The 24,237-nt window shown below is 46.4% G+C and overlaps 7 protein-coding genes across 9 annotated transcripts; 5 read left to right on the top strand and 2 right to left on the bottom strand.

Annotated features, from left to right (window-relative positions):
* Window positions 1-1,508: 1,508 nt before the first annotated feature.
* Window positions 1,509-3,902, top strand: GL218_02570 (G2/mitotic-specific cyclin-4; the record flags this gene model as incomplete). Of its 2 annotated transcripts, XM_033579097.1 has the most annotated exons (5): window positions 1,509-1,520; window positions 1,782-2,543; window positions 2,604-2,960; window positions 3,024-3,563; window positions 3,618-3,902. In XM_033579097.1, 5 exons carry the CDS (start codon window positions 1,509-1,511, stop codon window positions 3,900-3,902), a joined length of 1,956 nt encoding a protein of 651 aa, XP_033439136.1. The 2 variants fall into 2 exon arrangements, with proteins under 2 accessions (XP_033439136.1, XP_033439137.1); XM_033579096.1 differs by having other exon boundaries at window positions 1,782-2,960.
* Window positions 3,903-4,938: 1,036 nt separating this feature from the next.
* On the top strand, window positions 4,939-5,971 carry GL218_02569 (uncharacterized protein; the record flags this gene model as incomplete). The annotated part of the gene is made up of 3 exons (XM_033579095.1): window positions 4,939-5,230; window positions 5,278-5,577; window positions 5,628-5,971. The coding sequence occupies 3 exons, from the start codon at window positions 4,939-4,941 to the stop codon at window positions 5,969-5,971; spliced, it is 936 nt and encodes a 311-aa protein (XP_033438150.1).
* Window positions 5,972-6,266: 295 nt separating this feature from the next.
* GL218_02568 (uncharacterized protein) lies at window positions 6,267-7,389 on the bottom strand (the record flags this gene model as incomplete). 2 transcript variants are annotated; one of them, XM_033579094.1, is made up of 2 exons in its annotated part: window positions 6,267-6,531; window positions 6,650-7,389. In XM_033579094.1, the coding sequence occupies 2 exons, from the start codon at window positions 7,387-7,389 to the stop codon at window positions 6,267-6,269; spliced, it is 1,005 nt and encodes a 334-aa protein (XP_033438152.1). The 2 variants fall into 2 exon arrangements, with proteins under 2 accessions (XP_033438152.1, XP_033438151.1); XM_033579093.1 differs by lacking the exon at window positions 6,650-7,389 and having other exon boundaries at window positions 6,267-6,518.
* A 2,297-nt stretch (window positions 7,390-9,686) lies between these two features.
* GL218_02567 (uncharacterized protein) lies at window positions 9,687-10,336 on the top strand (the record flags this gene model as incomplete). The annotated part of the gene is made up of 2 exons (XM_033579092.1): window positions 9,687-10,113; window positions 10,203-10,336. The coding sequence occupies 2 exons, from the start codon at window positions 9,687-9,689 to the stop codon at window positions 10,334-10,336; spliced, it is 561 nt and encodes a 186-aa protein (XP_033438148.1).
* A 602-nt stretch (window positions 10,337-10,938) lies between these two features.
* On the bottom strand, window positions 10,939-11,865 carry GL218_02566 (Aprataxin-like protein; the record flags this gene model as incomplete). The annotated part of the gene is made up of 2 exons (XM_033579091.1): window positions 10,939-11,672; window positions 11,745-11,865. 2 exons carry the CDS (start codon window positions 11,863-11,865, stop codon window positions 10,939-10,941), a joined length of 855 nt encoding a protein of 284 aa, XP_033438149.1.
* Window positions 11,866-12,610: 745 nt separating this feature from the next.
* On the top strand, window positions 12,611-16,993 carry GL218_02565 (putative ATP-dependent RNA helicase ucp12; the record flags this gene model as incomplete). The annotated part of the gene is made up of 4 exons (XM_033579090.1): window positions 12,611-12,994; window positions 13,052-16,619; window positions 16,680-16,767; window positions 16,831-16,993. 4 exons carry the CDS (start codon window positions 12,611-12,613, stop codon window positions 16,991-16,993), a joined length of 4,203 nt encoding a protein of 1,400 aa, XP_033438146.1.
* A 1,515-nt stretch (window positions 16,994-18,508) lies between these two features.
* Window positions 18,509-21,814, top strand: GL218_02564 (Lysosomal Pro-X carboxypeptidase; the record flags this gene model as incomplete). The annotated part of the gene is made up of 5 exons (XM_033579089.1): window positions 18,509-18,989; window positions 19,051-19,275; window positions 19,328-20,025; window positions 20,123-20,213; window positions 21,084-21,814. The coding sequence occupies 5 exons, from the start codon at window positions 18,509-18,511 to the stop codon at window positions 21,812-21,814; spliced, it is 2,226 nt and encodes a 741-aa protein (XP_033438147.1).
* Window positions 21,815-24,237: the final 2,423 nt, after the last annotated feature.

Here is a 24,237-nt window from a genome sequence, read left to right as displayed (position 1 = left end):
CTTAATGCACCTCGCGGTTTGTTTATTTTGATTTATTTCCCCACAGCTTCCCGCGGTAGTCTGGTACGTACCTTAATGCTAATTTCCTATTTGGGTATGTACGTACCTGAATCGTACCTTGAGGTTTAGAGGCTTTACCCTGCGCCGTCAAGCTGCAAGCTGCAATCTGCAATCTACAATCTTTGAGCCTTCAGTTGGAAAGTCAACATCAACAATCGCCGTTAATCTTTAATCTTTTTTTGCCAGTCAACCTCAAAACGGTAGGCATCCCTCTTTCGCAATTCCATTGCGCCGACAACAAACTTCCTCCCTTCCTCAACTTTTTTTTCTTCCTTCAATTAACGTCAACGTCGCAACGTCGCAACGTCGCAACATCTTCCTACAACCAACCGCACCTAAGACTTTTTCCCTATTAAAAGCCGACGGGTTTCTTTTGGTTCGACATTGCGCCGACAGCTGTTGCCACTGTCCAATCTTATTCTTTGGTTTCCAATAACTCGACAACGACAACGTACTTCACTATCTTCGTTACCGCTAAACCTTCCCGTCAGTCGCCGATTCCAAGAATACTTCTTTCACTTACCTATATTCACTCCTAAATTCACTTTCACATCAATAAGGTCGTGAATCTTGCGCCACTCACCTCCTTCATCTACTTTACCTAGACCCTAAAACGACGCCTGCACCTTTCACCTAGTGGATGTGAAAGACTTCCTTCCTTCTCGTCAACGCCACCATCTTGCTCTACTTCATTGGGAAAACGGTGGTCATCATAAACCCTAAAGGTATCCTGGTGATCATTGGGAATAAGGGTTTAAACATATAGGTTGAGCTTGGTCCAAAGAGAAAAAAAATAAAAAGTTCTGGGAACTGGAAGTTGAGTTCTGGGACAATAAAAGGTACGTACCCACTTGATCAGCACTTTTTGCATTGCAGCTTGCAGCCCACAAGCCCACAAGCCCACCACCCACAGCCCACTAGCCCACTAGCCTACAGCCTACAGCCCACAGCCCCCTATGATCAGCTTATGCACAGCTGTCAAAGCTGTCAAAGAACTGTCTAAGCTGCTAGGCAACGCCTTGACAACTGCCCAAAGCTTTACCAAACATTGAAGCTTCAACAAGTTTAATTACTTGCAGCTTTCATCCTATCCTCCCCAACCCATGCTACCAAAATATACACGAGAAAAACATTCAACCCCATACCCATACCCATTCTACTGCATACCAACCTCCAACCTCATATTCATGCTCAGCTTAGATAGACTAACCTGTTTGCTAGAGGACTCCACTCTATGTGCATTGAATTCCTAGGACACGCTTTGAAGTATTCATCATTATTGATTTCCTTTGGGCCATATTCGTCCTTGATCAACTCTTGTACACCCTGTACACTTTAATATTTTCGGCTGAGGTCTTGGACCAAAGCTTTATCTTTCAACCTTCCCCCTTTCGTCGCGTCTCGAGATCACCCCATTAGGGCATCATCCCTACGAAAATTCGCAGACCATGGACGCCAGGGTAAGTTTCCGTTTTTTTTCTTCCATCTCCACTGTGCCTGATCTATACCTCCACAATCCATCGTTCCCTTCAGCAACCAAACCAAACTATCTTATGATTGATTATTGTTGCTTGACCCTACATTGACCCTATAGCGAACCTACAATACTCAATCCCTACCTTTCACCTTGTTCATAGCTACCTTTCGTGTCATAGCCATTGTATACTGCAACCATTACGCTTTTTTTTCGACCAATGCTAACTTCAATTCAACCTTGACAGCCTTCCCGTTTCGCCTATGCTCTAAGCAGTCGAAACGACGAGAACCTCCCCCCAATGGCCAACAAGACCATTCACCAACGTCACAAGTCTACTAGCAACCTCATGAACGCCATGTCTACCGCTGCTAGCTTTTCTAAGCTCGCGGTCAAGCCCAATGTTCAAAGTGACTTGGACGCTCGGGCGAAACCCGCACCAACTAACTCCTACGTGCCGGTCATCAAGCACCCTAACGTTTTTCCTGGACCTATCAACACAGACCAAGAGAACCGAAACCACAATGCTTCTAAGGACGCCTTCCTACGACCCGCGCAGCGACTTCCCAAGTCTCTTGTTCCCTCTGCTTCGATGAACCAGCTTCAATCTGCAGCTAACGAGCCAGCACCCATCTCAAAGCAGCAACTGCAGCAGCACCCTATCAAGAAAAGAGGCCAGCCGTTCAAGGTTTTCAGTGACACTCAACCTGAGAAGGAACAACCTACCCTGGAGAAAGTGAACCGAGCGGCCATTACTATCAAGTATAGTACTCAGCCGCAAGTCGAGGCCAAAGATTGGATCCCCGTAGCGTCAGGAAAAGTGCTACCGGAAGGTCGCCACCAAGGATCTCACCTGGAGAATCCCAAGAAAGACGTCCAGAATAGCAATCTTCCTATTGCCGGCCGATCAGAGGAGGTTACCGAGCCTGTCTACCTCGACGCTGTCGAAGAGCTTCCGAGCAACACGTATTCCGTAGCGAAGCCGGAGAAGGAAGTGGGCTGGAAACCGGTAGTTGATTACTTGAACAGCGAGGCTGGTTGGGTATCTCCTGCTCTTGACACGGACGAGGACGATCTACCCGCTGTTACCGGTCAAGCCATGTACCCTCACTATGACGAACGATTCGCCTCTAGCGCATTCCCTCTGCGTCGCTACACGGCCGACGTGTCTGACGATGATGAGGAGGATTACTATGACGACCAGGGCTACACTACAGCTCATTCCGGCCGAGACAACACGACGGGTGGTATCACTACTATCATGGTTCCTCCCAAGCTCACCAAGAAGGGCGCTGCAGAGATTGCGGCCGCAAAAGATATTGTGGAGAAAAAAGTTAGTAGCGATGTCCAAGACGATGAGGATTGGGACATCAGCATGGTGACTGAGTATGGAGAGGACATTTTTAATTACATGAAGGAAATGGAGGTAAGCAAGCAAGCCTGCATAAACGAGGTAACACATAACCTTACTAATTTTTTTCATGCATAGATCGATCTGTTGCCCAAGCCTCATTACATGGATATCCAGACTGAGATCAAGTGGTCCATGCGAGCTGTCCTAATGGACTGGGTCATTCAAGTCCACACCCGTTTCGGACTTCTCCCAGAGACGCTATTCTTAGCAGTCAACTACATCGATCGATTCCTCTCGGTTAAAATTGTCTCCATAGGAAAACTCCAACTAGTCGGTGCTACCGCTCTTCTACTTGCTGCAAAGTATGAAGAAATCAATTGCCCCTCGGTGCAAGAAATCGTCTATATGGTCGACGGCGGCTATAACCAGGAGGAGGTTCTCAAGGCAGAGCGTTTCATGCTCAGCATGCTCAACTTCGCACTGGGATGGCCTGGTCCGATGAGTTTTTTGCGACGTATCAGCAAGGCGGACGACTACGACAGTGAGATTCGAACTGTAGCCAAGTACTTCCTCGAGGTTACCGTTATGGACGAGCGCTTCGTTTCAAGTCCTCCCAGCTATGTGGCCGCTGGAGCTCAATGCCTTTCACGTATGATCCTGGGTAAAGGCGACTGGGTAAGTTTCATACCTTCTTGATCTTAGTATTCACTTATCTAACTTACCTCTTAGACACCCGAACATGTTCACTATTCCGGTTATACTTACGCCCAGTTGAAGCCGTTGATCGGAATGCTCTTTGACTGCTGCCGAATTGGTCGTAAGCACCATCGAGCAGTCTTCGAGAAATACTCAACTCGACTTTTCAAGCGCGCATCTCCGTTCGTCGAAGAACAGATCCAGAACGGTTTCAGACTTCCCTTCCAACGCAGCTACCACTACAAGTTGGATGTCCCCACCAATGAGGTGCATCCCGGATCGTACACTATGTCGATGCCACTTCCTATGTTGGGCTGAGTCAATTCATCGGCGGAGATTTTCTCATTCGACAATACCAGACGACCATGGTATCGGTGTGTTTCATAGAGCGCAATAATCAACGCGGCGGAACAACTCAAAGTTTCGCAAGTTTCCATAGAGATCTCGATGTCGTTACCGATGTAACTGACACGGGTTAATACCTGAGCAACTAATAAGCCGGCATCGATGTGCCGTCATTTACGACGTCATACGTGGGCTATGAACCTAACGACACGTTCTGATTCGCAACGTTTTCTTTCCGTTCGATACACTTTGCTTTTTCGCAGTGGTTTTTACGCAACTCTCGGCCTAATCGGCGAGGATTTGGCATCGCAGGCAGTTTTTCGGCATGAGTTCAGGCGTACGGTCCTGGGAGGGCAGGACAAGGCGGCATGGCAAACAAGCAAGCAAGCAAGCACAGGCAGGGAGGCAGGCGTCGATAAAAACTTTTATTCATTGATTCTTCATTGGCATTGCCAACGGACGGGACTATTCTATTAGTCATAATTTAGGGAGCATGCATGACCCCGGAGAGGGTAGGAGTGGCATACTCTAGGCTCTTGTTTGAGTATATAATTTTTGCTTGCTTGGGAAAATAAGCAACCATCTGAGCCCCCATTCATGGGACAGGGCTTACTAGATAGTGCTTCAGACTGCGAAGTCTCTCCCGCATTGATTTGTTTACTGTGGCTACGCATCTTTGTTTTGTTTTTTGTTTTTTGACAGTGATTTCGTGATCGCGATCGATAGTTTAATATGACGAGTGGCTTCGCTATAAGTGTCTACCTAGTTTTCGTAGCTAACTTGATAAACCCGATGTTCCCCAATAAGTATGATATTGTCGTGACTTGCTATTAATATTTTTTCTTGCTTCTTTTAAACCTAAATTTTATATTAAAGTTTAATGATATATTCAGAAGTTTCAATGTTGCTTTAGATCACGCTAATACTTATTGTCGATATGTCAATCTAAGCAATCAGGCTTGTTCATACTCTAACTCTCACGGTTATCAGCTTTTCCATCGATATTACCATGGATAAACAATGTGGCCATGGGTCTGACGAGGCGCAATCGCTCAAGGAGCAACAATTCCCAGCCCAAAGACCTTCACCTCATAATCACTCGCGTGTCACATTCCTGGAGGAGCCTGAAGTCACCACCATTGAGAGCTCTTGGGCGAGTAAGCAAAGAAACCGAGCCACGATGATAAAGCAACTTTACGAAGTTTTTTCTGGCGCTGAAGTTACCGATGATATGCTCTCAGAAGCCGCAAAGCTTTTCAGCGATAACTATGGGGTCTGGGGAAAGAAATCGCCATTGTCAGGTATGTTGTGTTGTTCTCTAGCTTTGCAGCTTCTTATGTCTTCCTAGGTAAACGTGTCAGCTTTAATGCTCGGCGTCTGCGAGAACAATGTCTTCCCGATGCTGCTGAAACTTCCTACGTTCGGGTGACCGTCGATGGAACTCTTGCCGGTAATGCATTTGTTTGTCGCTGGAGCTATAATGGCATGACAGTCTGTTGGATTACTCAACTAGTTGTGGTAGAGGAATACCGTGAGCGCGGGCTTGCAACTGGCCTTTTGAGAGCTATGCGGGAGGATACGGACGATGTTTACGGTATCGCAAGCTCTCATCCAGCTGCGTGTCTGGCGGCTGCTAAGGCGTTCGGAAGTAAGTTTGTTCCCCGAAGATATAACTCCAAGCTAATATCTAGTAACTAGCCACAATCGAAAGAGTTTCGCTCAATTTTATTGCTAAGAATGCTGCTTCGATCATGGAAGCATCACCAATATCCTACATTCGGGATTCAGCACTACGCGGTTCTCTCTTCGATAATAAAGATTCGACTGGGCTGGTTTCAGGTGTAGACACTAAATTCTTCGTAGACCATGATGAGCCACTTGAAGTATTGAATAAAGTCCGAGGGTTATGGGACTGGCCGCTGGGGGAATTGCTGGATGGGCATGAATACCTTTTAATCATACAGGGAAGACGTCGCCGATCTAAGTCCCAATTACTGCGCGAGCAAGCCGGCGAAGACAATGTATCCAATGATCACCCATAGGTAGTATGAAGCATAAGGCTTTATGTTCTACAGAATATCAGTGTATTAGGTTACTAGCAAGGGTTGAGCTCACGATGCACTGTGTTGTCCTCAACGCTCCTTATTAATAGATGTCTAACACAGGTAGCGCTATACTAAGATCGAACTTACTTACCTCAAAGACATTGTAGCATACTCATATACATAGGTAGTTTATAAAAAGATATATAAAATAAAAAGATTAATATGATATATAAAAACTTGTCATATTATTAGTATCTATTAACTACAGACAATAGGACAAAAATCCAGCTCATCATGCAATACTATTTACCATTGCCGCCTTCGTCGCCTGTAAAGCTTCGTAATTTCGTTTCATAGCGGCCTTAGTGAACTCTGATCCCGTCACTACTGGGTACTTCTTCAGCGGGCCTTGGATCTCGCAGTCTATGTTCGGCTGGTTAAAATACGCCATGCTGTACCGCGTGCCGTAGTAATCGACTTTTGGGTCTGTCGGCGTCTTGACGCGGTGGAACGTGGATTTGAAGCGGTCGTCGCTCCAACTCATTAGGAGGTCACCGCTTTTCTAAGTCAGTCGTCTGGTTGGACATTTCATTTTTTTCTGCCCCTTTTATCCCTCACATCCAGCCAACCTATCAAGGGATAAATAGAACAAAGAGACTACGCAGAAATACTCACATATTGCACACGATCTCGCCCGCCACAGGCTCAACCGGCGTCCACGTGTCCCCCAGGCCAAACTCCGTAAACGCCTCGCGCCCCGGACATATCTCCAACCCGCCCTGCCCAGGCCGCTGGAACAGCAACGTTACAAAATCCCAATCCGCATGCGCGCCCGCGCGGTGATACCCTTCGGGCGTCGGCGCCCCGGGGTCCAGCGCAAAGTACTTGAGCAGCCGCAAGACGGTCTGCGCGCCGGGCCGTCGCACATCGTGCGCGCGCACAAAGTACTCGTCCGCGAACCCGAGCCCGCGCGCAAAACACACCATCAGCTTCTCGCTGACCTCCTGGGCCAAGCGCATGAACGCGAGGGTCCGGGCGCGGAACCCGGGGAGCGCGGACTCGGACGGCCAGGACGACGCCGCCATGCCGTGCTGCATCTGGAAGCTCTCCTTCTGATCCGGGAGGCCGGTGCTGGGCCGCACTTGGGCGGCGCGCTCCCAGCCGGTGTTGGCGAGCGGGGAGAAGGGGACGGTGGATTTGGTGGCGTCTGGGAGCGAGAAGAAGGCCTCGGAGAGCGCGAATTGCGCTTCTATCGCGGATGAGGGGATCCCGTGGTCGGTTAGCGTGAAGAATCCGTTGCTTTCGGCCGCGGAGATTAGGGATGCGGTGATTTTGTCGATGCGGGTGTCGAAGTCTCGGAGGGAGATACGGGGGATGTCGCGGTTGGTGTATTTGGTGGTGGTAGTGTCTGCCATGATGATGGTTCTACTTTTGGGAGATGGAATAGGGGAGGTAGGTAAGTAGGTATGTAAGTGATAAGTGGAAGGTAAGTTTATAAGTATGAAGATGATGTGTAAATGTGTAATAGGGCAGGCTAGCTACTCCGAACCCTTTTTATATACACCTCGACTTATACCGAGAATATGGGTTTCGGGCCGGTCCGGGGTAAGTGCAACATTCTTGGAGCCAGTTGAATCTAGATAAGCTTGATTAACATCAAGGACCCTTTCGGAACCCCAATCTTTTCTATGGTAAGTATGTAAGTTGGTCTTGAATTGTGTGGTAACACGTCCTTTTCTCTTTACGCTACGATAGACACACATAGATCTAGGGAACAAGTATGTTTTTACCCCGGGGACGACGGGGCGGTCCGGGAGTGGAGAATAGATACCGGGTGATTATACTGGTCGAGCTATCGCTTTGCGGAGATAGCTTATCCGCTAGGAGGTAGATACTTATCTCCAACCGGAGGCTGCCGTTAGGGCAACGTCTGACCTATCTTGAAGCTTGGTCGATATGAAAACGGCTATACCTTAGTCTGTAGTAATTGGCCGTATCAAGAGTTTAAAGGCCAGCCGAATTTACTGTAACTTAGATACTTCACAAGGCTCTATTCATAACGACGCCCCTAGGAGACTTATATAAATGTTGCTTTTCGGGCCGGTCGTAATTGTACGACACACCCGGAGCAATTCCTCCGTTGGGACATCATTAGTTACACCATCTCATTAACTATGACATTATTATTTATCATAACTACTGATTTTCTGCTGGTGAATTTGTATTGAACTTCCTAATCAGCGTTACTACAGTTATTACATGTTGATACTTGCTAATCCTAACTTGATAATGGTGTCTGTTGATATGTGCTGTCCTATGGCGGGGATGAAGACGTTTGAAACCGAGTAAGACCTTGGTTCTAGTTAACGATGCTATAGCTTTAGAATCTTATATAGGTACGTTCGTAAGTTAAACCGTGCTGTATTGTGTATTTAGAAGTTAGTCTATATACACAAGGAATGGTAAACCCGGACATCAAGCCCTTGGTTTATGTAGGTACTTTATTCACGCCAATCGCGGGATACAGTAACACATGGTTCTACTAATGGCGAATATTTATTAACCTCCTACTCTATGATTTCTATAGAAGTTCATTGAATATCAATCCGTGTAAATAGTTAGGTGATATATGTATTCTATTAGGTGGATTAGGAGATCTAACGTTTGATAGTATGCTATTGCCATTCATTAAGAGCAAGTACGTGTCTTCAGTTACGGTATAAGATAACTAGGTATAATTGATTCATCATCTTAATGACCGTCTCAAGGGCTGATTTGCTCAACATCGCACACACAAATTAGGGAACATTAGTCAGGCTTTATTTGTCCTACCTTACTTAGCTATTTGTCATTATACTTACACTTGTCATTGCCATGGCAATTATGTCTTCTTGAGACTGAATGTCCTCAATGAAGCTAAGCAAAGTAAGTGACTGAAAACGTTTTGATTTTGTCATGGGGTTCCAAATAAAGCATTGTTGTAATATAGGGGGTGAATCAATAAGGAAAAAGGAATAACTACGACTACATTTTCTTCGAGGATACCCTTTGTATTCTTTCAAAGTAAATTCAAAAAATGAAATGAGATAAAATTTAATTAAATTAAAAAATTGAAGAAATTTCATGATTAAATAATTGCGCGTATTGGTTCAAGAGTAAAGCAAGACCAGTTATTGGAAAAAAATAAAAATAAATTAATTTCGCCAACTTCTCAAATCCATGTGAGGTGCAGATGTACTTAGCCTGTACCTGCTGCCCTGCTGCTGGTCGGTCCTCTAGGGGAACTTCCCCGTCCAACTTCTACGAGATTTGCGTCCATTTACATCCACGCTAGCCGAGCTAAGGTACCCAGCTCACCTATACCTACCCCCGGCTGCCCAGGTACATCTGTACTTTGATAAACACCAGACGCGCAGGAGCTGCCCAGGTCTAATAATTTTGCACGCGTCCATTCCCCAACTACAGTCATTAATTCATCCTTTTTTTTTTAAATCTTTTTTTTCCACTTCTCTATTTAACTCAACATATTTCATCGATTTTGCGCACTTTCGGGATTTATTTTTCTAATTCTTTAGAAATTATCTCGAGGGAAGGCCTAAATTTAAAAAATTCTTTTTTTTGTGGAAAAAGACGTGCAGTCTTTTTTTCACTTCCCCGATACGCCCTTTTTTACCTACGCTACGTACCTATACGCCCACCTCACATTATCGCGATGGCGCCTACGAGACCTTCGCGCGCAGCCGCCAAGGAGAATGGCACGACAGCTGAACCGGTAGCCGATGATGGAGCCCCAGTAAAGCGCGGCCGCGGTCGTCCCCCCAAAAATGGTGTCTCGGCTCAAGTTAAGAAAGCTCCTTCGGGTCGCCCTCGTGGCCGTCCTCCCGGAATCAAGAAAGCCGCCAAGCCTGCTCCATCCAAGCCTGCCGCCAGCAGTGGTCCTGGTCGCCGTGGACGTCCTCGCAAGAGCGATGCAAGCGTTACTACACCGAAAAAAGCTGCGACTCCCAAGTCTGCCGCAGCCAAGCCCTCTAGCACAGGAAAAGGACGCGGCCGACCACGCAAGAGTGACGTTTCGCCTGCCAACGAGCCCGAAGAGGAGGAGGATGATGATATTGAAGGAAAGGGCGAGGATGATGAAGGTGCGTTATCGCGCGAAACTGGGCTGGGATGTGATAGATGGTTAGAGATCTACGAATAAACGCTAACATTCTCACTTGTGTGATTACAGATGAGGCGGATGATGATATCGCGATGGATGACGATGCTGAAGATGACGACGCAGTCGATGATGGCGATGCTGCTCCTGAAGAGGTAGGATCACCCTTTTCGCACTTCCCCTTTATGCACAGCTCTCGCTTTTGAATACCAATATCTTACTAATTCGGGTTATATAGGAGGATTAGGGCACCGAAGTCCGCGCGTTATACGTGGGTGCTTTTCTATCCAACGTGCTCAGGCGTATCAGTAACGTAAGGAGTGCTCCTGCTGCTCCTGAGAACTGAGGACCTGATGCTTCTATTATGCGAAGCATAGTTATTTCGGTCTTCTGTGTGAGCAATACTGGGTTGCATGCGAACACTTGGTCATGGGGGAGATGGGGGTTTTTCTTTTACGATTGGCTGAGAATAATGGCGTTGATAGGGATGAGCTGGCTTGTATACATACTTCTGAAGTGGTAATGGCTTCGTAGTCTATTGTGACCACGACCACTACCGGTGCTCCCTCACAGCTTGTTTATTATATGACTCCATGTTTTCCGGAGGGGAAAACTAGGAGCATACAACGAAAAGTTATTTACCTAACGCTATGCATTGCAATCTTCCGCCGACCTGTGCGTACCTATAATATAGTAGGTAGTAAAGCATATTATTTGATCTGCGACCCTATCCTATAATCTCTTTGAGCATTATTTTAGGATCCTTAGGAATTTTTGAATTATTCTGTAAACCGAGCAAGGCCCTTGTTCAGATTCTCTTCCACTCTTCGAACTCCTCCGTAATATGTTCCTTGAGCTGTTTAAAACTGGCCCCAAAGTTCTTCCCGCAGCGCCGACACTTCAGGTCTGTATTTAGAAATCCGGCTTTGTCGGGGTGTCTCCTATAGTCATCTTCCGCCAATGGGAAGTCGGCAACATCAATCAGGAAGGGCGTATTAAAACTATTGTAGTGCTTGCGGTGGCGCATACACTCCGACATCATATCTGGCGCCAAGACGTGCACATGTAAGTCGTTCATAGACGGATGCGCGTGAATGCCGACCAGCAGCTCGCTCTCCCAGTCTCGACCCTTGGGTAACTCGTCCCCATCCCACTCCTTCTGCCCGTCGAGCACGGCCTCGCGCTCGCGATCTAAGGCGCTGAATCGTCCGTATCGTCGCTGTAGTTCCTTCGCTACTAAGCGTTTTAGTTTCTGCGTTTCGGCTTGTACGGAGGCTAGGAAGGAGGCGTCTTCGAAGGCGTCGAAGGGATGCATACGGCTGCGGGGCGAGCGTGGGAGGAGCAGCGTGTGGACGGTGGATTTGGGGTACATGTCGTTGATGGCGACGAAGTCGTCGTTGTAGTATATGACTTGGCTCGCGGGAAAGGCAGTTGGGTCGTGGGTGTAGGCGCCGAGGCCGTCGCGCCTGTTGAAAGATTTTGTTGGAGGGCGTTTGGGTTCTTCTTTTACTGTCTTAGTCTTGGGCGACATGAGTTCTGTGACTTGTATATCTTATTAGTCTCGTCCTATGTACCTATCTATAAGACTGGGGGAGATTTGTCTCGGTTACCTACATGCATTGCGCTTCGTGCCTTGACTTACACCGGCGCCCGCTGCGTCCGCCGGGGTAGGTGCCGTCCCTGCGATTTCTTCCTTGGTAATGGCATCTTCGGGGTCTGAATCGGTTGATGCCATGTTGTTGCTGTTTTTTCGACTTGTTCTGAGAGAAAAGGGCTTAAAGAAATGTTGTTTGAAGGTCGAGGGTCTATCTTCGAAGTCTACATTTAGGTAGTGCTTGGGCAGGTAAGTTGGCTTGTAGATGATTCGGCGATAAAATAGACCCGGTGGACTCGAAGTTATAGGTAATCTTCACATTTCGTATTACTATACTTACGGAGATATATATAAGGTATGTATGTGTGTTATTAGTAAAATGTAGGTGATAGCATATTGGATAAGGTATATCTTGATTAAACCCTTTTGTTTGATGGATCATATAAATGGAATCATTGATGTAAGGTATTGTTGATGTAAGAGACGCAAGATGTATCTCGTATAGTTACATATATGGATGTACCCAGGTAAGGACCTTTTATCTACCCCGCCATTGTACTAAGTGGGGCAATCAAAAACAATGATCTCAATTCAAACTGTGCGGGGTATACGAAACTTTTTAATTATAGGAGGAATTTGATGATTATTTCCTACAATTAAAAAATTATTGTTCAACACACAGTATATATACCCCTTTAACTGTATATCAGTACTTAGACACTTAAGTATCCAGGTATCTAAGTACTAGCCGGATATACTCCGGTACAAACTGTAAATTTTATCTTTGACCGTCAGCTTTGGACGATTTATACTTCTTTCTCATCCCATAAATGACCATGAAAACATTTTAAGATTTTACATCTAGGATGCCAAATGGCTTATCAGTATGGGAAAGAAAGGCAAGGAAAAGGCCACAGCGGCACCTTCGGGAGCTGCCGTGGCCGCTAACGCATCATCATCATCAAAGAAATCTTCATCTAAATCAGGTAAAAATGCTGCCGCATCGCAGCCAAATGACGATTTTATAGTATTTACAAACTCTACCAATGATTCTAAGTCCAATAAGAAAGGTGGCGGAGGCGGAGGTTCTTCGAATGTCGGAGGAAAGAAGACTGAAGCGGGCGAGTCGGCAACAGCAGAGGTTCCAGGCCCTCCCAAACCGACGGTGAAGCAGATTATCGGAGGAGCCAGTTGGACTGGTAAACTACCTGTGAACTTGCTCTCGGAGCATTGTCAAAGGCAGAAGTGGGACAAGCCCGACTACCAGCTTGTAAGCGGCTTGTTTTGCTCAACTGCCTCGTGTACCTAGTTAATGAAATCGAGTTAGATAAGAAGTTCAGAGGGCATCTCATATTTCGTCCAGCTTAGTGCCAAGAATCCCAAGACCCAGGAGGTACAGAAGCTGCCTCCTTTTAAGCTGCCACCAGACTATAAGAATCTAGTGACCAGGGAGACTCCTTTAGAAGCCAGACATGCAGCCGCTACCTATGGCCTATTCAGGGTCTGCAGTATGAAAAATATACATACCACCCTACCCCCAGATTATAGAGCACTATGGAAGAAATTCGAAGAACTAAAGAAGGAAGATGTAAAAAAGGGAAACGCATGGATGTATGATGCGGATCCTTTCGCTAGTCTGAAGCAGCGAGAAGATGAGAAAGCTGCTGCGGAAAAGAAACGAAAAGAGCAGGATGCAATCAGGGAAAAGGCGAAGAATATGCCCGGTGCATCTGGTTTAGTCCTCCGAAGCAATGCTGCATCCTCTTCTGGAGGAGGTAATAATCCCATGAAAGGATGGACGACGATTCCAAAGATCGAAATGGGTCGGAAAACACGGTCCCAATTAGAAGATTTGCTTCGACGGGAAGTAATCTGGAACCCGCATGGTGTTAATATGTCGACTTCCCTGAAAGAGGCTGTCATCAAGGAACTTACTAACTCTGGCTTCCGGAAGAGCCATGTAGAAGAAGCCGTCGAAGAATGCAAAGACCGTGAAGAGACTCTAGAGTGGCTATTAATACACGTACCTGAGGATGATCTTCCTAGATGGGCTTTACCAGGGAGTTATAGCGCTGGTATTTCAGTGGCTGCGACGCAAGACTTGAAGCGTGAGGCAGCAGTAAAGCGGTTGTCTCAGTCAGGCTACTCTGCTGAGCTGTGTCGAAAGCTATACGATGAGAATAACGGAAACGAAGGCGTAACCGCCGAGGCATTACAGCACTTTCTGCTCTCTAGTGGTAACGACTCGGCATTCGCAAATGATGTCGAAGAACCATTCATATCAGGCACTCCGGAGGAATGTTGGGATGATGAAATGGAAAGTCTCTCATCTGTATTCGGCGAGCATTTCAAGCGCTTATCTGACGACGTTTGCCAAATTCGAATTGATTCGGTTAGGAATGGTCCCAAGAAGGACGTCGAGACTTACGTACAATTCCGCAGAACGCCGCGGTATCCATCTGAAGTTGTTGTGGCCGTGGTGGCAGATCTGCCCTCTTATATTAAACTCAGCATAGTTAAGAAGACTCTTGCCTATCTTAACGAGTCTCTCAGCGAAGAACCAATGAAGATCTACTTTGCTGTTGATTGGGTTCAACAAAACATCAACACTATTATCGAGAATCCGGGAAAGCTGAGAGACATATCAGGCGTTGCGTCTACCGCAGCAGAGACACGTCACGTTATCCCAGTAAAGCAGAGGTCTTCAAGGCATCCGAAACCGTTGTCATGGACTGTAAATACACGCAGCAAGGAAGAGTGGCAAAAAAGGCAAGACAGCCCTGCGCTCAAAGAAATGTTAGCTCAACGACAGAAGCTACCCGCTTGGCAAGCAAGAGATCTAGTCATCGATACAGTCTCACAGAAGCAAGTCACAATTATTGCTGGCGAAACGGGCTCTGGTAAGTCTACGCAATCGGTCCAATTCATTCTAGACGATTTGTATAGTAAAGGACTTGGTCACGCTGCGAGTATTATATGTACGCAACCACGCAGGATCTCTGCTCTCGGCCTTGCAGACAGAGTCAGCGACGAGCGCTGCTCTAAGATTGGTCAAGAAGTGGGTTACACCATTCGTGGAGAGAACAAAACTAGCCCTCAGACCAAAATAACTTTCGTTACCACTGGTGTGCTCTTGAGACGTCTGCAGACTTCTGGCGGGCGGACCGAGGATGTAGTTGCATCTTTAGCTGATGTAAGTCATGTTGTTATTGACGAAGTTCACGAGCGGAGTCTGGATACGGATTTCCTCCTTAGCATTGTTCGCGACGTCTTGAAACAGAGAAAAGACCTTAAGCTTATTCTTATGAGCGCCACACTCGACGCAGCAACTTTTCAAAGCTACTTTACTTCCGAAGGACTACAGGTTGGCTTGGTCGAGATTGCTGGTAGGACGTACCCCGTTGAGGATTACTATCTTGACGATATAATTCGCATGACGGACTTTACTGTGGACAATAATAGGTATCGTGATCGGGATGAGGGAATGTTCGACTCCACAGAGCAAGGCGGTGGTGATAAAGGACCACAAGATCCGATTAATAAGACTATCCAGAGGTTGGGTTCTCGGATCAACTATTCCTTGCTCGTGGAGACGGCAAAGGTTATTGATGCAGATCTATATCACAGCAACAAGAAGGGTGGAATTCTTATATTCCTACCGGGTGTTGCGGAGATCAACCGGACAGTCAACCAACTCAGGAATGTCTCATCCCTTCATGTTCTACCTCTTCATGCCTCCCTTGATACGCGCGAGCAACGAAAAGTATTCACAAGCGCTCCTTCTGGAAAGCGAAAGGTCGTAGTTGCTACGAATGTAGCAGAGACGTCTATCACCATAGACGACATTGTTGCCGTTATCGATACAGGAAAGGTGAAGGAGACGAGCTTCGATCCTCAGAATAATATGCGCAAGCTCGAGGAGACGTGGGCTTCCCGCGCCGCTTGCAAGCAACGCCGAGGACGTGCCGGTCGAGTACAGGCTGGTAAATGTTATAAACTGTACACGAAGAATCTTGAACAGCGGATGGCGGAACGCCCAGAGCCGGAGATTCGGCGTGTGCCTCTTGAGCAGCTTTGCTTGTCGGTGCGAGCTATGGGAACTAAAGACGTCGGTGGATTCCTGGGGAGGACACCAACACCGCCGGCTATTTCTGCTGTCGAGAACGCTGTCAAGATGCTGCAACGAATGGGTGCGCTTGATGGCGAGGAGCTGACCGCTCTCGGACAGCAACTAGCTATGATCCCCGCCGATCTGCGTTGCGGAAAGCTTATGATATACGGCGCTATTTTCGGCTGTCTTGATGAGAGCATCTCTATCGCTTCTATCCTAAGTACCAAGAGTCCATTCGTATCTCCTCCAGAGAAACGGGATGATGCAAAAGCTGCTCGCATGAAATTTTTCAGAGGCGATGGCGACCTCCTCACGGATTTGAGAGCTTTCCAGGAGTGGAACGCCATGATGGAAGGGGGTACGCCGCAGCGACAATTACGACAATTCTGCGACGAGAACTTCCTTTCCTACCAGACCCTCAATGATATCTCAGCAACCCGGACACAATATTATTCCGCACTCTCTGAGTTAGGCATACGCGAAACCCGCCCCGCGGGCAACCAAGCATCACAGGCTCTCGTACGTGCGCTTACTGCTTCAGCGTTCACACCGCAGATAGCACGGATACAGTTTCCAGACAAGAAATTCGCTACGTCGATGTCGGGCGCGGTAGAAATCGACCCGGAAGCTAGGACAATCAAGTACTATACACAGGAGAACGGCCGCGTGTTCATCCATCCTGCAAGCACACTGCATGATAGTCAAGGATTTTCAGGCAATGCTGCGTTCCTGTCCTATTTCAACATGATGTCTACGAGCAAGATCTTCATTCGAGAGTTAACTCGTGAGTATTCTATCCATATTATTATATTTATATGATTTACTGACTGCTGCTTGTTTATAGCGTTCAACTCCTTCACGTTGCTCTTGTTCTCTGGCGCTATCGAGCTCGATACTCTTGGCAGGGGCCTCGTGGTTGATGGATGGCTAAGGTAAATCCCCGCCTTTAAAATCACTCTTCTTGATGGATCTATACTGACTGCTCTTTACTATAGGCTACGTGGTTGGGCTAGGATTGGTGTCTTGGTCTCAAGGCTCAGGGGCATGGTAGACAACATCATCGCGCTGAAGGTTAACGATCCGCACGTGGACGTTCGCGATAACGAGGTGATTAGAATGGTGGCTAAGCTTATAGAACTAGATGGCCTAGACGCTTGAATGATCTCACCGTCGTCTACTTTGGATCAGGGGTTAAGGGTATTGTTAACTTGGTGTCTTTTCGGTTTTAGCATTATCCATCAAGAGAACATATGGGATACTGTATTATCTATCTCTATTGACAACGTTAGACGCAAGGCTTCTCGTTTCATATCAATTCCGTTATGCGTGTAATTTTCCAGAGGCTCAAGTAGATTGATGTAATAACCGCCGCTATCACGTTATATGTATAAGATGGATAATGCGTTGGTCTTTACTCCGTCGACATCGGATCCTACATGCATACATGTGGAGCCTGGACAGCCCACACCCTACCCTACGATGCAGAAAATGGGCCGGAGAGGGGCTTTGCAACAACTGTACATACATAGGATAGATAAACAATGCAAGGGTCCAATCAGGTAAATATTTCAAAAAGCATAGAGATCAGCGAATCCTAACGAATCATGATTTGTCAAGTATCAACTTGTAATGTAAGGCAAATTTTCAAGTTTTAACATTCGATGTTAAGTTGGGTTACGAGCTCGCAGCGCCAGCTTTTCGTACCTAGTCCAGCTTCGTAATACGAGCCTTAGGTACTTATATGCTTTTCCCGGGAATTCGGCCTGTGATATTCGGAGTTAGAATGATAAGCGCTGCAAAGGAAACTTCCGAGATGCATCAGCTTTTAGCTCACATGACATAACATACCTCGTTTGAGTTTCGGTGTTCTTCTGTCTCTTCGCGATCAAATGGGCAGGAGATCGACTGCCCGCATGAAGAGGCGGTTTATGAATACTAATACGAGCTACGCTACCCACTTTGAGCCCTTGAGCGTTTTTTTTTTTTTTCTTATTGATGTGACCACCGTTGGACTGACTGAACCTTGAGACGTTGGCTTATAATAAAGCACGGCTGGGAAATAATAGGGTATAGTAGAAACATATAAGAGGGCCGAACTGAACTGGCTGCAGCCGGGCTCCATTAACAGAAGACTTGAGATATTCTATCCCGTGCAATTCATAATTGTAAGGTTTATATTAAGGGGACGGTTTAAGCGGACACTTTATATGCCAATTTAGTCTTCTGGCATCATGTCGTATTACTCGGCACTATGCGCCTCCAACCTTATTCAATCTGTCGTCTGAAGTTTTGACAACTTGTCGTCTGATGTTTAGGCTTACCCATCGTCCGAGCTTGCTCATATGCCCGTAGGATTACGTAGTAGTAGAGTAGGTGAAGACTGTTGTTTGGATTCGGGATGCTGCAGCTGTCAAGCGTCTGGTATGCTCGTCACCGAAATTGTCTCACACATCATCGATGGAATGTTACGACTCGCTAACCATCCTACCTGATATCTAGTACTTCCACCAATAGTAGGTAGAAGGGAGCAAACAACATAGACCTACCTCATATGGAATAAACGCCAGGTTCGCGCTAAAACTAGAAGTGCGCTATTACTACAACTCAAGACGCGGATTGTCTCAGTCACCCATTAGACCCAGGCAGCGAGTGCCATTATAAGAAGTGCCGATGATGGGGTTCAAGATCCTCGCTCTTCTGGCAGCCATGGCCGTGGCACGCCACCCGCCAGCGCGAGTGCAATCAAACACGAGCGGCATAGCCACTCAGGACTTCATCCAGAAGGTCAACCACACGGTCGACGCGGGCTCCGCAACATTTAGACAGCGGTATCAGCTTATAACGCAACACTTCGAGCCTGGCGGACCGATTCTTTTCGTGCAGAGCGCCGAGTCCGGCATGCCGTCCATCAACTCGAGCGACTTCATAGACTACGCACCGAAACTCGGCGCCCTCGTCGCGATGCTCGAGCATCGCTTCTTTGGCGACTTCCGCCACGGCAGCTACCCGCTTCATTACAACCCATTGAACGTCTCAAACGAAACGTTTGACTCGCTGTCGTTGGATAACGTTCTTCAAGATGGAGTTAATTTCGTGAATTGGATAAAAAAGACGGTGTTGGGTGCTGCGAATAGTAAAGTGATTTATGGTGGTTGTAAGTAAACGAGCGGCTCGCGGTGCTAGAGGATGGTCATGGACTAATGCTATTATTGCAGCTTCGTACGGCGGATTCCTTGCCGTATCGGCACGGATTCGCTATCCAGATACGTTTTACGGCGCGATTGCCTCCTCGCCGGCCTTGAATTCGTTCGGCCCCCTCAGCTCGAATCAGGTTAAATTCGATTCCGCAAAGTGGGCGAGCCAAGTATATAACGACGCTTCGAAAGACGCATCCTCCAAAATAAAAACGTCCATGTTAACGTTTAAGAAGTGCCTTGCAGGTGAGAGTCATTCTTGCGTACGAGCCGTGCTTTACGGACTAACAAGAGAAAGACAATAGCTGCGAGGCGACTATCCCCGATCTCAATATATGCAAGAACTCCACGTCGCTAGGCTACGAGAGGCTGTACAAGGCGGTGCTCCATACTTACCTAGCCATCTCCAAGTTCAACTACCCGTGGATCGAAAAATTCCCAACGGCAAACCCGCTGTCGGAACTAATCAAAAACACGCTCGAAGCTAAGACCGTAGGCGAAGTCCTCCGCCTCCCGCTCCTAGCAACCTCATGGACGACCAACACATCGGCCTGCATCGACAGCTTCAACGGCAACATCTCCAGAGCCAGCCAGGGCAACGTGATGAGCAGCGAGCCGGCCTGGAGCGCCGTCACATGCGGCTACTACCCGATCAACGACCGATCGATCCCCGCGGACAACATGCTGCCCGAGGCCTTCGCCCGGGGCACGGTGGACATATGCACGAACCCGGCGTGGCAGGGCGTCGACTACAAGCGCGAGAACGAGTACTTCCTGCAGAAGTACGCCATAACGAACGATATCCTCGACGCGACGGAACGGCTGCTCATCGTCCAGGGCCGCTACGATCGCACGGCTGCCATCGGCTCCCCGGCCCTGACGGTTACGGATTTGTATAACCATTCCCGCGTTATACTTGTGGACGGCACGGCGCATGCGGAGGATGCGGTGTCGGAGGCGGTGGAGCCGCGGGGGATGAAGCCGCAGATGGATCAGGTGTGTTGAGTTGTCGTTTTCTTTGTTTTCTTTTAACTATATATTAACTTACTGCTGAGCGGATGCTAACTTGAAGTGTGTGTTATTGGTATTGCAGATCCGGGAGATTAAGCTTGCGCATCTTAAGGAGTGGCTTGGCCGGGGTAATCAGACGGATTCCGGATCTGCGATATTGGTCCCGGTGCATGGTACGACGTTGTTTTCTGCGTTGATGTTGTTGTTTGTTTTTTGGGGAGTGTTATGAATGACATGACGAGGGTTAAGTTAGGCGTAGGTTGGTTGGATTAGGAGTTAGTTGTGAAAAGTCTGGGAAATGTGATGATGTAGAAAATATTGGTATCTAGGTAATTTATAATATTTATGTGCAGTTAGACTTGAACTTGTATACATATTGCTACTTTCGTTGTTTCATGAGCTTATGAGATGAAGCTCAATTAATGGCTCAGACTCTAAAAAGGGGCTGATGATCTGGCCTACGCGCATATGCTGCGCCACGTGAGACATGCCATAGACGTCATGGATGTCCCACAAGGGACTCATCATCTCATATCTCAACTTGACTTTCAAGTTAGACACCAAAGTTGTGTATGTAGATAGACATGACAACTTCTTTCCAGTAGGCTGGGAAGGCGACTAGCTTATTTGTTTACTTAAAACAGCTCATTTATAAATATAAATTGACTTGTCAGCTAGATCCCGCGTGGTTTCGTTGATTGGCTTATACTTCTCTCGCCGCTGGTGCGGATATTGTCCCGATGAAGCTGAGCCGCGTCACTACTTTTAATATCCTTTAATTTATGTACAACATTTAGCAGTGTTTGCATAGTGCGACGGCTGAGTTTGTCTTTTTCGAGAGGCGTGTTTCGAATCCGATTAATACCGGCTTGAAGTCCGGCTTACGGACTTCTAAGTGAATTACTATTGGAGGAGAATATTCCTATATTTCCGAAAGGCATATTTTTGATATAAGACATGTAAATTATACCAACAGTATGGCTAGTTCGCATGGTACGTAGTGGCTTTTGCTTTCTCTTAGCCGACCGCTAAACCTGTTAAAGGGGATACGACTTCGGATCTGGCGGTGCCGCAATCTCAGTCCTCGCCAGTCGAGTTTACTTTCTTCTCCTCGTTACCGGTCGAGCTGCGCTTCAAGATCTGGAACGAGGCTTTTTGCCCTCGTGTAGTAGAGATACATACGCAGAGAGGGGCTAACAACGACTTGACACATCCGATATGGGTGTCGAATAGCGATAATCCGGCGGTCATGTCCGCTTGCTCTGAGTCCCGCACCCTGGCGCTCGAGCACTTTACGGTTCTCTTACCCGTCTTCAAGTCGGAGCCCAATGCGTCTGTTTCTCGGTATCTATATTTCTCTCCGGCTTCCGACCTGCTCGTGTTCATAGGAGATGCCGATCGTATACGGCTGTTCGATATCTTCCGAACCGTCCAACAGCGAGATCCAGACCACCGAGGGCTGCAGCGCGTGGGGGTAAGCTTGAGCTGTTGGGCGTACAACTTCAATTACGCGGCCCTGAAGCTCTGGAAGGAGACCTTCCTTACCGAACTAGAAGACCTAGTGATTATTATGTATGATGAGCAGAAGCCGCCTGATAGCTTTCGGCGTGGTGAAGTTGGGTTAGAGATAGTCAATGGCATGGATTCGTTTGCTCGCATATTTGAGACAAATGTGCGGAGATTTTTCAATTTTGGTCGTTTCCGCCTTATGAATCTGACTTTTAGCGCTAGGCCAGCGCCTCATTGTGGTATTAATTCCACGGTTGCAGGTTAAAGATGAGTGCCATGAAATCTATAACAGTCTAATTTACAACGATTAAATAATATTTCACCAACTGATACTTCATATCTGAGTTGCTCTAAAATATCTGTTGAAGTGTTGAAACCCAAGTGCCTGACAAATGACTATCAAGCGCTTCCTTGGATATAAACACCAATAAGCCGGCATTCAATCACATACGACCATAGGATCCGGAGAACTCGGGATCCCGTCCGCTCTCCCCTAGATAAACCGGATACCGCTGGACTAGTAGTTGGGTCGGTGACGACCAGCGAATCCCCAGTGTTGTATGTTTTTGCATTTTTTTCCCTCTTAATTTTTGCCCGTCTCTCCTTTTTTTCTTGGCATTATATAGCCCCATCTCAGCTTAGTCTACTCAAGTGAGAATTACAGAAACATAATGAGCTCTATTAGTTTAAATCTGTGGCAGATCCTGACCTCTATGAGGCTTTGGGGATATATAGTAGGTAGGTAGGTATTATTAAGGGGTAGAATGATGTTGATTTCGTAAAGTTGAGTATCGCTAGGCAAGGTCTAGTAATACTAGTATAACTAGTGATGATGTAATTATATCATAGTATATTAGGTGGAATTTAGATCTTAGAGCTGACAATGTAGGACCTATACTACTTGATAATATTCACCAGAGATAGTTCTTAGACCTAAAAGAACTTTATTAGTGTTTTAATATTGATCATCGAATGATTAGCAATATCTTACAAGGAATATATCACTAATGGTTTACCAATTCTACCGTTCCGATGAATCAATATGTGACATCTTGCATATATTTAGGCTGCCTAAATTAGGCAGCATATATAAGCATCCGCTTACATTATATACGTGAGAGATCTATACTACCTTAAGTAGGACAAACTTGAATGAGTTATAAGTGGATGGATAGACTAAAGATTTACATATTGCACTCAAGATAAAGTAGTTGCGATGATCCGGGGAAATGGTACTAGATTACGATGCTTAGGCTTAGCTAGGTTGAATTAACATGCTGACAAGGCAAGACAAGATAGGAGACGATCATCGGAGGCTCTAAGAGGTCTCGCATCTAAGACAAAGATAAGTCTACGCAGGTTTCAAGGCCATGTGGTAGAAAGTACGTATATACAAGGTACTCCATTAAAACCCGCTTCTTCTTAAAGAGGCTTCAGCCTTATCAACATGGTGCGAATATATCTGCGTAATATATCCCTTTAAAGTACGGCCCAGGAAAGATTAGTTTCTCCGTCATAACATATTTTACATTAACGGTATAAAAACCACCATTTTATCCATCCATCCCAAAGGACATTAAAGTATGCCATATTATCATCCCTTTTTGTAGCTGAAAAATGGATATTCCTTATATTTAAAGTTGAAAAGCTGCTTTAACCAACAGTGGTCCTCTGCAGAGACCGCTTGTACAAATCCTTCTGTATCATTATGACAGAATTTCATCAACAGATAAAACTCGTACAACACCACTAGCAAATCTTTCAAGCCAATATCATTATGATTATTTAAAAGTATATCAAATATGACATACTTGGACTATGTAGCTATACATTTGTGGATTATGCATAGCTTATCAAAATAAATCTACCACAAGCACCACCGAAATCAAACCCGCCGCTTACCTCGACCCTCAGACAGCGCCTACGAACATCGATGTTCTTCTAAATCGAAATTCATTTACTCTTCCATCTCCAAAGCTCGTAGAACATCATCAGCACTAGCGTATTGATTCATCCAGCATTTGATGATAACATTCCCTGCCCAAAGTGTATTTACATCGGGAAATTCACGTTTTCGGAAAAACTCATTGACTATTTGATCATAAGCTTCCGCTTCTCTACCCGATTCAAATAATCCACCGGATTGCCGATATGGCCAATGTCCGGTAAGGATAGTGTAAAGAATCGATGCAATACTGAAAATATCCGTGGCGTTTGAGACTTCTTTGGAATTAGGGTCGTGAAAGCCCGAATCGGGTAAACTCCTATTCTCTATTCCAAGTTTTCTACATGCTGAACCACCAAAATCGCAAAGGTAAACATCGATAGAGGTAACATCGATGGAGGTGAGGGTAGCATGGACAAGAAAGTTGTCAGGACGTAAATCACAATGTATCACGCCTTGATGATGGATGTATGCGATCGATTCAACAACTTGCCGGCACCAATTTTTCTGAAGATAAAATGGAATTGCGTTGTTATTTATGTATTCCTGAAGACTTCCACGGTTCGCCTCAGCAAGGAGCAATCCCGCTGGCAATTCCGGGTTATTTTGCCATCCAAGATATTGAATAATTCGAGGGTGCGTTCCTAATACTTCAAAGATTTGACGTTCGATTGTAAAACAATGGGCAGCCCTGGCGGCGAATTGCTTATTACTTATCGGTCGAAGATATTTTAATACTACGC

The sequence above is a fragment of the Daldinia childiae genome (assembly GCF_008694065.1).
Source record: "Daldinia childiae strain JS-1345 chromosome Unknown Scaffold2, whole genome shotgun sequence".
In the NCBI taxonomy this organism is placed as follows: Eukaryota; Fungi; Ascomycota; class Sordariomycetes; order Xylariales; family Hypoxylaceae; genus Daldinia; species Daldinia childiae.
This window is presented reverse-complemented; position numbering and strand designations above follow the sequence as displayed.